Source organism: Dryobates pubescens, chromosome Z, assembly GCF_014839835.1.
Source record: "Dryobates pubescens isolate bDryPub1 chromosome Z, bDryPub1.pri, whole genome shotgun sequence".
NCBI classification, from domain to species: Eukaryota; Metazoa; Chordata; class Aves; order Piciformes; family Picidae; genus Dryobates; species Dryobates pubescens.
Genome location: NC_071657.1, coordinates 126,810,633 through 126,823,812, shown reverse-complemented (window position 1 = coordinate 126,823,812; position 13,180 = coordinate 126,810,633). Strand labels below are relative to the sequence as shown.

The following is a 13,180-nucleotide window of genomic DNA, read 5'->3' as shown; positions in this document are numbered from 1 at the left end:
TATGTGTGAGAATTCCACTTAAAAAAGGGGCAACCTAGTGTGAGAAAATGGCTCCTGGCATTAAGAATATGGGGTTACTGTAATTGTTGGGGGAATGAAGTTGCAGTAGTGTTAAAGGAGAAAAGGCTTGTGTTGTATTTCTGTCCTTCTGAAGAGGAGATTTGTCTCCTTTAGTGCTAGTCCTACCTGGTTATTCACATCCTCATAGAAGGGAACAGAGTATATCTATCAATACTTGTGAGAGTTTCTTTTTTGAGTGAGTGAACCTTGACAGAGAAAATGGAGAGGAATAACATTCAGTACATCTTTTTGTTTTGAAATTGGACCATGATAATGACTTCTAAAATTGTTTAATCTTTTCCTTACTTTGTACTAGTTTCTTCTAAACTATTTGAAAAAATAATTAAAACTCTGGTCCAAGCCTTACTCAAATCAGCAGGACATCTGCAGCATTTCCTCTATCCATAAGCCCTGGTATTCTTTAATACAGGGAAGCTCATCTGAGTTTGCCATAGTATATTTTTGATAAATAAGATAGCTATTAATCACCCACTTGTTGATTTCTGGCATTTCTAAACAAAACTAATTTCATTTGTTCTGGTATTGAGTTTGTCTTGGCTGGATTAATTTGATTTGTTCTGGTGTTGAATTTGTCTTGGCTGGTCCATGAATTGAGGCTGTCTGTAAGATCCCATTATAAATATAGATGCTGCTTTCCATTTTGCCAGCGCTCTGAAAGCAGCCTTTTGCCCCATTTTTTAATGTAATTTAGAAACTGCATTCAACGGTCCATATCTTCTTTTACTTTACAGAAAAGGAGTTGAAGAAGAGCACTTCACTACATACAACCCTCAGCAGTTTAAGTCAAGAGACCCATGTTTTACAGAAGTCTCTCAGCTTACAGTATGCTTTAAGCAACCTATCCAGAGAGGATGGTGGCAGTCCACGTTCCAGGAAAAGACGTTTTCTTTCTTATCCAAGATACGTAGAAGTGATGGTTACAGCTGACACTAAAATGGTTCGGCACCATGGGCAGAATTTACAGCACTACATACTAACACTGATGTCAATAGTAAGTAAACTTCAACATTATTCATTTCAGTTCTGCTCTGTTTTCTTTTATGCTTTTCTTTTATGTTTTCTTCCCTGTCTTCTGGTTTAACTGAGTTCTGTATTACAAGAATGAGAATACATAAACATAAACCAAAAAGTAAGGCCAAAATGTCAGATTATGAATCTTTTCAGTTAATGCAGTAAGGTACGTAGGTGAAATCATGTGACCTACTTCCTGATTTGCTGTTGCATTAGAAGAATTCTTAAGCTTCATTGAGTTAAACATATGGATTAATCACAGCAGGCAGAGGTTAAAAGGCATTGTAAAAATGCTTGGTTAAAGTAATCCAAGTTTTTTCAAGTAATTTCAAATAAATATGGGTCAGACTTTGAATTGGCATCATTTAGTTGAGCTTTTTCTGTGATAAATTCTTTATTGAACCAAAAGTCACTTCTTGTAACTTTGTTCAGGATGTAGTACCTAAGCTTCATCAAAATCTAAGGGTTTACCATGACATCTGTTGAACCATTTTCTAGGAGAAGGCATGCTAAAATATTCTGTATAGTAAATATAGATGGATTTCTGTCCTTTCATCTATTGAAGAAGCTTTATTTTATGTGAAACTGCATCTAACTTTGGGCTTGTAGATGAGCACACCTACATTTATGTAGATATGTGGACTTACCTGCTTTAAAGAATAGCTATTCACTTGACCACTTACCTGTTTTTGGAGAAATGGAGTACCTCTCTAGTTTTCAGTAGGATTGATAAATTTGCTTCATAGAAGTGTCCAGTACCATTTAGGATGCCATAGAATCTTAGAATGGTCTGGCTTGGAAGGGACCTCCAAAGGTCATCTACTCCAACCCACTCTGCAGTCAGCAGGGGCATCCTCAGCTAGATCAGGCTGCCCAGAGCCCTCTTGAGCCTCACTTTGAATATTTCCAGGGACGGGGCCCCAACCCCAAGAGTATGTATCCCAGCTCATATCCCTTCTCCTTGCAGCATTTTAGTGATGTCATAGAACTACAGAATATATTAAGTTAGGACCTTTGGAAGTCATCTGGTCCAACCTTCTGCTCACATACATATATTTGCTTTGTCAAACCAAATAATGCATATGAAGGCTTCAATATCTTCTATTTCCTTCCTTCTCCTTCCCTGCAATAGTTACTTTCAGTAAGCTAGTAATAAATGTGAAGAATAGGAAAACAAAGTACTATGACTCTTCAAGATGTAATCTGTGTTAGAATTCGTTAGTGTGCAGGTAGGTCATTTCTTGAGCCACAGCTTGTAATGTTTGAAATAGAACCATTATTAGTCTTACTTCATTACCCAAAAAGGGAAGAAATTAAACTATCACATTTTATCCTTTCTGCCATTACACAGATAGCTTTTTTAATTGAATTTAACTAGTACATGTGTCTAGTCAAGCAACTTCTCCTGTTAGGGGAAATTGTCAGGTTACTGGCATTTAAAATGAATCAAGTATTATACTCTACTCTTTTAATCCTTCTGAAACTTTTAAGCATATTCAGTTTTGGCTTAGATTTTAAAGAGACCAAAAAAAGTTTAATCGTATAAATCCCATTAAATTTTAATGAAACTTAGACATCTAGCTCCCAAAAGAACCTTTGAAATCCTGGCCCATTTTTCTTTTTTCTTAAACATCAACAAAGCCACCAAAGCAAACTTGCTGCTATAGGGTACTGTTTTTATGAGTGGAAAATAAGAACTGAAATATAGCGCTAAATGCTTTTAGGATTTTAAGTGTCTTGTCACTCCTCCAATTCAACCTGAAAAGGCTTAACTCTCAGCATGCAAGTAATCCCATTGAACTGGAACTGGAATGCATTTTCTCATTTCTTCAAAACTGCATAAAGCTTGGCAAGATGAGTATTCACAGTGTTTACACTTTGCCTTGGAAATACTTACTAGCTCTGATTGAAATATGTATTTAAATGTACCAGGAATACCTTTGCTGTAGAACTTTTGTATCAAAATACTGTAAGAGGTGATGTTATTTAGTGTGAAATGGTAAATGAAATAATGTAGATTGCTTAATGCTTTTTATTGTTTCTCCAAGCAGGCAGTAGGTACTGCCTTGATAGGTTTAGTAGCTGGAGGACTCCACCTTAAGCACATTATATTGTGACAAAGTCGCTAACACAAAGGCCGGATCTTAGCAACTAGAATAATTCATTAAGACACTGGAGTTGACTGTAAATGCACCAAACCCTCATCAGATCTGGTTCCAGGAAACATTTTGAGGTACTCTCCTCATTTTCTGAATCAGATACCTGATTATTGACATCTTTTTAAGAAAGGTGCTAGTTTGGCAGTAAACTCCTTGGTCTGTTCTTAGTCTACTTGCAGGAAGAACTGTACAGTGTGGCCTTTCTGAACATTTGACACATAAACCCACATGTGATGGGGCTATGCTGGCCATCTTGGATTGTGAACTTGGCTGACTGCCTTGTGTGAGTGCTTGAGCTGGAGCATGGGAGGAGGGTAGCCATGCATTCATGGAGAGGATTGAGAGGGCATCAATTTACATCATTTAACTTGCTGTGAGACTGTGGAATCATAAAATTGCATTATATAGTGGTGAAATAGAACCACTATAACATGATATTGAAAGCTGGTATTTTGTTCATCGAGACATGTTCCTAACTTGGAATGCACATAAATAGCTTTGACTCTCCATTGATTTGTTCTTTGTGTCATCTTTCAGATCTGTGCAAATCAAGCTGCCAACAAAGTACTTTGAAATAGTTAACGTTCTAGTAATATTTTGTGGCTAATGTAATTTGCCTAGATGTAAAATATAAGGCTATGAGTAACAGATCTTAACAGTGAAAAGATTGCCAGTTGCAGTCTTGTTTACACACTTCTATTATTATTTTTTTTTTTTGCTACTTAAGACAGCTAATCACCAGCAGTGATTGTGAAATACTTTCAGTGTGGAAAGATCCTGTGCACCAGTGTGCTGTCCCATTGTTTGAAGAATAGCCAAATGATTTTGTCCTGATATATATGGAGTGAATTTAAAGAATGCTGTTATACTTTCTTTGCAGTTAATACTATACAGCTATTCACACTTCATCTTTTCATAACACAGTATGTGACATACTTATTCTGCCACATGGTCATTTTAAAAATAGGCAGCAGGCTTGAAAAATTGTGGATTAATAATTTCATTTGTATGACTGGCACCTGAAAAGCAATAAATATTTTAAATTTCAAAGCAGTGGAATCTCCTCACATCTACCACTTAGACTACTGATTTGTATTTTACCCTTTTTTCACATCTAGTGGTCTATTACTGCTAATATTACAGAAATGTTCAGTGCTTTTTATCTCTCATTCAGTGAAATTTGTAGAGCCAGCACAGGCATTTGTTTCTTCCTTATGCTCTTTACCTTAGGAGATTAACACAGATGCTGCTACAAATAATATGTTAAGATTCTTGAATGTATCCACAGATGGGCAACAAAGATGGTGAAGGGTCTAGAGAGCAAGTCCTGCAAGGAATGGCTGAGGGACCTGGGATTGTTTAGTCTGGAGAAAAGGAGGCTGAATGCCTGCAGTGAGGTTGTAGTGAGGTGGGTGTTGGTGTTTTCTTCAAGTAACAAGTGATAGGATGAGAGGAAACAGCCTCAGGTTGCGCCAGGAAAGGTTCCAGTTGTCTACTGGAAAAAATTTTCACTGAAAGTTGTTGTCAAGCATTGGAACAGGCTGCCCAGGGAGGTGGCAGTCACCATCCCTGGAGGTATTTAAAAGATGTATACATGTGATGTTGAGTGGCATAGCTTAGTAGTGAACTTTGCAGTGATAGGTTACTGGTTGGACTTGATAATCTTAAAGGTCTTTTCCAACCTAAATGATTCTATGAAGTTTTTCAGTATGCAGACAGTCACATACTTGCCCATCTCTACATTTCAGTACTGTTACTTTTATTTACTACTATTGTTACATAAGTGATGGTGGTTGATAATTAGATATTTAATGATTAGGCTAGTACTTGCCTCTGTGACTTTTTCCTCAGGAGCACAGGTTCAAGGTCTGTCCCTACTCTAAAGTCTCTGTACTGTTTAATTATGACTAAGCTACTTGTGACTCATCTCATGTGTAAAAGTCACAAATGCTTTGCCAAGCACCACTCATATGTCTTTATCTGAGTAGCTTCTAATGGTTAGAGAAGCCTGGCTATGATTTTGCCTTGTGAAGCGACCTTCTCAAGTAATTCCTTTCAGATATTGCGAGGAGGGATGCTTTGACGTTTGATGCATACGTGATGGCATCCGATTATAGACTTGGTGCCTTTGTTCTCAAAAGACTGTAAAGTTGATGACTAAGTTATCAAGAGTTATTGCTATATTAAAGGCATATTTTTACAACCATTTCAAGTTAGAGATAAAACAGGCATTCCTGGCAGGGTGACTTGGCCTTTAAAAGGGATGTATTATTTTATTTATTTTTTTTCCCCCCTCACTAGAGGAGTTATCTGGAACCTCTAATTGGTTCTGTTAGGAAATGGTAGATGGAAGAGGATTTGGACAAGGGGATAGGAGATAACTTAAAATTCATAGGGGAAAAAAATGGTTCCTTTGAGGTGTGTAGGTATACTTGTGCAAGTTTGAGAAATCTCTGCTGGCATTTGCTTCCACTGGTGAAGCACAAGTTTGTACAGAACTATGGATGGAAAATAGGGATAAGAGTAACATGTAGCACCATCAGAAATCACACAGCTCTTTCTCATTATCTCAGTGAAGCAATAAAGGCTGCCATGACTTCTTTATCTCATGACTTTGGACAATTCTGAGGCCCTACAAAGTATACGACAGAATCAGGATGACAATGTAAGAGGTGAAGGAGAAATCTCCCAGATCCTGGATATCTTGCATACTTTCAGCTCTACAGTGATAAATAAGAGATTGTTGGAGCCTGCAAAAGACATGTGAGCTAAGAAGTAATATAATCTCTTTCAAGAGAGTGAATATGTTTTCCTGGTGCCATAGTTATGTGTCACAGACAAGATGAAGGAAAAAAGAGATCTTATGATACAACATTTAGGAAAAAATACCTGAGAAAGTCCAATCCAATTTGGATGTCATTTACTTATCTTTCAGCTTCTAGATAACCTTGCATGTTTATTAACCCTTTTCTAAATAGGTCATTTGCCACAATCCATAGTCCCAGTTTAATGGACAGTTACAATAGGGATATCAAGAGAATCTGAGCTGCTTTGTGACCAAGTTGCTTGCAGTCACCTGGCAGCCACAACTTTGGTGATGACAATATCTGGCTTAATCTTTGAAAATTTCATGAAAATGAAAGCTGTGATCCTTCCACTGAAGGGTAACTAACTTCATTTGTGTGTGTGTATACATTTTTCCTTTGTTGCTGTGCAGTCTGTTCTGTGGATGCTGGCTTTAAGAGTCTGAAAAATCTCCTGAAACAGATTTCCCTTTGTCTTGGCTGTTAACTCCTACATCTGTGAAGCCTGGATTTTAGATTGCTGTAAATCAAGTAGATCTGGAAATTGTAAAGAAATGGAGTATTCTATCAAATTCCTGTGCCATTTCATCATCCTTTTTCATGAGTGCTTTCCATAAGAGAGCATTGAAAGAGGTACGCTTTCAATACCAGGGCGGGGAGTACTTACATCTTTCTCTTTTTTGCACTAAAAATAAGAATGTCATATTCCAGATCTTTGATACTTCCCTGCACTGATCTGTCATTTCAAGTTTCAGTCAATGATTTTAGTATGATTTTCCAGGTAAACCTTCAAGTTTGGTTTTCAGCTCTCAAGATTTTTCTATTCACATGTGTTCAGGCAGCATGCAGAATATACCTTACCTCTCTGGTAAGGGTTCTTATTATCAGCACTGAGTCCTGCTCTTTGATCTTTCTAAAGCAGTGGTAAAGTAAGTGTTTGGAAGTGATGAAAGTGCCCATGAGACAAAGGATCCATACTTTAACTCAAGTGCAGGATTAATGAGAGCAGTGTTACTTTTCCTTTTAGTGGTATGAGAGAAAGTATGCTTCAGATTCTGGCAAGAGCTGCTGGCCTACACACTGAAGTGATGTCATTTCAGCTCTTCTCCACACATAGGTAACTTGGACTCCTTGCTTAGATCAGGCTAATTGCCCAGGATGAGAAAAGAGTCTTTCTTTAATCAGCTATGGTACAGGAGGTCTTTAAGAAATTGAGGGGTAATGTTGCATTGAAGGTTGATAGTCTCAATTTAGGCACCTGTGGTGGTGTTTGGTGTTAGCTGGACTTACTTGAACCTGCTCATCTAGTTCTCAGTCTCTTTAGTTATTCTGGCTATGATTTGTAGAACTGAACAAATTCTGTTACGACTTTGTGTCCATGGTGTTAAGTGTCACTCCCTCAGCTCTTTACTTGACAACCAGTGAAGTGCAGCTGTTGTCTGAATTTCAGAGCTTTCTGTTCCAAACCAAGACACTGACTAGACTGATTTACATCTTGTTAGAAAGATGTTTCTGAACTAGTGGCCCTATATGATGGAGTGACTGCGTTAGTGGACAAGGGAAGAGCTAAGGATGTCATCTACCTCGATTTCTATAAGGCCTTTTGTGTGGTTACCCACAGCATTCTGGAGAGATACAGGAATATAGATTTGATGGGTGGACTGTTAAATTGCAGTCTATTCCATGGTTCATCCTATCTGCTTCTCCACTGACCGCTGAAGAAATTTAGATGGCCTGCTTACTGTTAGTTATGTGAGCTATGATAGTGTTCTAAGGCATTCAGGAATGTGCCTTTCATGGGGAGAATAAGTATTCAGAAATATCCTTTCTAGGTTTATCAAAATGGATCTCAGGCTATAAGAACATATGGGCTTTATAGCTTGTGTTACTAGTTTGGATAGTAGCAAATGGCAGCTTATTGCATTCAAATTCAGATAACCCCTTCTGCCTAAATAGTGCATGAACCTTTACAGGTACCTTTACTTTGGTAAAGGTGTTTTGAATCTATCTATGCCTAGTTAAACTCTTCAGTGAGTCCTCAAGAGATGCTCCTTATTCCCACCTCAGAATGACTGAGACTTGCTGGTTGGTAACCAAGAATGGATTCCATATGGAAGGAAGCAGAAGATAGCTGTGCTGCTCTGAAATGTGTTCTCCATATGGATTCTAAAACCCAGGCTCCTTCCCAGCCTTTATTGAATGCTCTTTTCCAGCTTGTGTATCAATGAAGGAATGAAAGACAATGCTGCACACTGTACACAGTGTAGAGAAGGGAGAGTATGAGTCCAGGAGCCAGTGCTCTGTCAGCTCCAATTGTTGGCAGAATTACTTAATCTCAGCTACATAGGATTCCTAACACAGCAAGGCTGTGGGTTCACAAGCAATTTGGGCCAGTTCAAGTGTAGGCCACTTTTGGAAGAAGTCTGTGCTTCTACATCTTTCTCTCTGTCAGCACCTGTATCAACGGGGCTGCTCTAGGAATGAGAGTGAGTCAGTCAATATAACATGATACAAAAAAACCCTAAATTAAAAAAAAATAATGTTTTACAGATGGGCCACTTCCTTGATCCTGTCACTTACATAGCCTTGCTGTCTTGGTACAAGCCTGAAGGGAGGAAAGCCACTATTTCTGTGCTTGGTGGCAGCTCTTGATTAGATAACACTGTCATTCAACAACTGCTTTAAGTGAAATTGTAGAATCCATGTGGATGGGAAGTCTGAAGCTGTTCTTGAGAATAAATAAACTTTTTAACTGTTTCTATTAAGAATAACTTTCAAAGTGGTTCACTTTATGAAAGTGACTCCTGGTTGTCTGGCTGCAAGATTATATATAAAAATGCCTGCTGGGTATGCAAATAAGAGTTTTATGAATGAGGAAAGAAACATTTGTATGTGTCTTGTATGTTTCCAGTGCAGATTTACAACTCATTCCAGCTTCCATTAGAAGCAAGAGCAAAAACTTGCTTTCTAAAACTTTCTAATACTTTATGTAGTGATTCTACACATCATCTGCATAACCCAGTTGCACTAACATTACTTTTGGTTTTGCTTTGATATTTTATCAATAAACTACAATTTTGCAGTGTGTAATGAGTATACTTTTTTCTTAATGGCATTTCAACATGGTGTCTAAGCATTTGAAAATGAGTATAAAATTATACCTATTTGGATACTAAAGGGCAACTCTGGGTTTGTCACCATATGCTTGGGGAGAAAGGCACAGCAGATAGAATAGAATAGAATAGAATAGAATAGAATAGAATAGAATAGAATAGAATAGAACAGAATAAACCAGGTTGGAAGAGACCTTCAAGATCATCGTGTCCAACCTATCATCCAACACCACCCAATCGAGATGTCTTTTGCATAGCAACTTGGTTTTCATTTCTGCTTGCAAGACAAAAAGATATGGCTTATTAGGTGGGTTTATTGTTCTAATCTTCTGATTTTTGTTTTCTTTAGGTTGCAGCAATCTATAAAGATTCAAGTATTGGAAATCTTATAAATATAGTTATTGTAAAAATAATTGTAATTCACAATGAACAGGTAGGAAAAAGTATTTAAAAGTTTTCCTTCTAACAGCATAAATGAAATACCTGCATTTGCATGGTAATGACAAAGGTTACTTTTTTTGGTTGTCATTTTAAATACAAAATATTTTAGATTATAAAATAGCAGACTAAATATCAAATGGAGGTTAACTGCAGAACCTTGATTTAATACCTATATTTCCCTATCTCTCTGCTGTTACCTCTCTTGACCTTAGTAGGAATAAATCAGATACTATATGAAAGCTTGTGGCATAACTGCTGAAAGTGGGGTTAAACACATGGAAACACTACAGGGAAATGAGAGCTTTCATGCAGGGTTTTTATCCCTAACAGATCTAATATTTTAAGATTGTTAGGAGTATATGCTTTCCAAAAGCATGGGTTTGTATTTATTTGTTTTTATAAATGTCTTGTCACCATTTTAAGTTTTTTTTTTAGTATTTAAGGCATGGTGCATGCTCACTTACTTTGATTAAAATAATGGGTTCTCATGACCTGTACCTAAATTCAGATCTGATCCTACAAACAGGTCTGTGTCAGTGAACACCAATGTGGAGTCCTGCTGTCTTCCTTTCCACGCACAGTCATTGTATTGTAGATTAGGGGCACAAATGACAAAGTAATAAATGCATGTGCATGAATATTAAACCCCTTATTTATTCAGTGTTTTTGGGTTTGGCCATTTCTTGCTTAGGAAGGACCAACTATCACCTTTAATGCAGCTACTACTCTTCGTAATTTTTGCTTGTGGCAGCAGACGCAGAACACTTTGGATGATGCTCACCCTTCTCATCATGATACTGCGGTTCTTATCACTAGGTACAGTATCTGAAATAGTCATAGTTACTCAGCCAGGTGAGACAAATGCTTCAGTTTCTTATATACAGCATCAGTTTTTAGTCATTTCCCTGATACTTCATAGAAAATTGAAGTGAATAAAGGCTACCTTGCATTTACCAATCCCATCATGGGGAAGGAGCAATTACTCTGTCAGCACTATGTTGGTAGCTAACCATCTGAGGAAGCTTTTGTTATAGGTGATATAAAATTACTTAGATCTGAAATTGCTACAAGGAAATTGAATCATTATTTATTGTACATGTATGTGATAGGGACGGAGTGTTGTACATAATGGAATCACCTAAAGGATGCTGTGATGGTCAGCTCCTGATAGCACAGGCATGATTAGAACTACTAAAACCTTACAAACAGAAAACATTTAAATACTAGTATATACTCTTTCTGTATACTGATAGCCTCAATGAAGTTTCTGATGTTCATTCACTGGAATGCTTTCTCTCTTTTGCTGTTTGCTTTCATTACTGCCCTCCGGAGTGTCCTGAATTTTACATTGTTATTTCGGTCCACCACCTATAAGGTAGTTTCAAGTATACTGCAATCTGCACATTTTTCAGCAGCATTTCATGCTTGATCTGCCTGTTGTATTGTAGAGAAACAACGTAGGATTTGAATTTTTATTCTTTGCAAGCTAGATAGAAAGCAATAATCTAGTAATTTAAAATACTACTTTCACTTGAATGCAAAGTCTTTGAATGGACCTAAAAACTAAAAAAATATAGTTAAAATTGCAGTAGCTGTAATTAATATATCAACAGTGAAATTCTTGAAAAATACTCTTTTGTTTGCTCTAATAATTTAAAATAAATCTTTTCCTTCAAGGGAAGATATCTGCAGAGCTAGAGAGAAGTGTGATACTCTTGGTGAGTTATTCTTTTTTAGTCAGTATGATTTTATAACTGAAAATCTGTGAGAATTTTATTATAGGGAGAAAAATCAATTAGGAATAAATCAGAAAATAGATGCAAAATTTAACTTGCAGACAAAAAAAATCTACTTCCTAATGCTGTGCTGCCCCGGCACATACTTCTGTGCTGGGTAGTTTGTTCACTTTGTGTAAATTTGCTGTACAGTTGAGGCATAATTTTCTACTTGAGTGCCATAACATTTGTTCATAGTAATTCCTTCTACATGAAAATGAAGTCTGTTGAGCCTTTATATAAGGATTCGATTTTGCAGGTTTAGCAGAGCTAGGTACAATGTGTGACCCACTACGCAGCTGTTCTATAAGTGAAGAAAATGGACTGAGTGCTGCTTTCACTATAGCACATGAGCTTGGACATGTGTAAGTACCTATTTCTCTGCAGGTTTATTTCTTCTTGAATATGACCAGTTTCCAGTGATGGGCTCTATAGTTCTAAGAGGGAACGTTCTGCTACATTCATTTAGAGTAACCATCATTTCTGTGCCTTGCAGTGAGCCATCTCCACCCAATTTTATAACTTGGTTGTTACACTGAATTATGTGACAAACTGTCCACGCAGCTATATTTTGCCTCTTTGTCATATAAACTGGTTTGGACTCTGGGACAGATCTTGGTGCTGCAACATAGTCACAGAATATCGTTGGTTGGAAGAGACCTTCAAGATCATCTAATCCAACCTTCAATCCAGTCCTGCAAGGTCACCACTAAACCATGTCTCTAAAGCACCAGTTCCACCCGCTGTTTAAATAGCTTCAGGGATGGTGACTCCACCACTATCCTGGACAGACTATTCCAGTGTTTGATAACCTTTTCAGTGAATAAATATTTCCTAGTATCCTAAACCATCCCTGGCATGGCTTTCATCCATTTCCTCCAGTCCTGTCACTTGCCACCAAAGAGGAAGGGCTGTCCCATTCCTCACTCCAACCTCCTTTCAGGTAATTGTGGAGAGCACTATTGTCTCCCCTCAGCTTCCTTTTCCATCAGCCATTCCTCACAGGACTTGTACTCTAGGCCCTTCACGAGCCACACTGCCTTTCTCTGAACATGCTCCAGCACTTCTATGTTCTTCCTGTAGTGAGGGGCCCAGAGCTGAACACAATACTTGAGGTGTGCCCTCATCAGTTCTGAATACAGAGGGATGATCCCCTCCCTGTTCCTGCTAGCCACAGTGTTTCTGATACAAGCTAGTATGCCACTGGCCTTCTTGGCCACCTGGGCATATTGCTGACTCGTATTTAGTTGATTGTCAACCCTCAGGTCCCTTTCCAAGTTAGAGCTTTCCAACCACACATCCCCAAGCCTGTAGCATTGCATGAGGTTGTTGTGACCCAAGTGTAGGACATGGCCCTTGGTCTTGTTGAACCTCATACAATTAACCTTGGCTCATTGATCAAACCTGTCTAGATCCTGCTGTAAAGCTTCCCTGTTCTCTAGCAGATTGACACAGCCACCCAGCTTGGTGTCATCTACAAACTTAGTGAGGGTGTACTCAATTCTCTCATTGAGATTGTTAATAAAGATATTAAAGAGAATCTTAGGTGACACCACTTGTGACCAGAAGCCAGCCAGATTTAGCTCCATTCACCACCACTCTTTGGTCCCAGCCAGCCAGCCAAGTTTTTATTCAGTGCAGAGTGCACTTATCTAAGTTTTGTGCCTTGAGTTTCTGAAGGAGACAGTGTCAGAGGCTTTATTAAAGTCCAGCTAGACAATGTCCATGACCCTTCCCTCATCCACCAGACCTGTTAACTCTCCACTGTATTTTAGCCCTGATAGAAATTTACATTT

The 13,180-nt window shown here is 38.0% G+C and overlaps 1 protein-coding gene across 1 annotated transcript in view; it reads left to right on the top strand.

Annotated features, from left to right (window-relative positions):
* Positions 1–13,180, top strand: part of ADAMTS20 (ADAM metallopeptidase with thrombospondin type 1 motif 20) — an 83,536-nt gene that overhangs the window by 14,990 nt on the left and 55,366 nt on the right. The window contains exons 4-8 of the mRNA XM_054178181.1: positions 813–1,072; positions 9,518–9,601; positions 10,301–10,425; positions 11,287–11,327; positions 11,644–11,749. Of these exons, the coding sequence (XP_054034156.1) occupies positions 813–1,072; positions 9,518–9,601; positions 10,301–10,425; positions 11,287–11,327; positions 11,644–11,749 (616 nt within the window). The remainder of the gene's footprint in view (positions 1–812; positions 1,073–9,517; positions 9,602–10,300; positions 10,426–11,286; positions 11,328–11,643; positions 11,750–13,180) is intronic.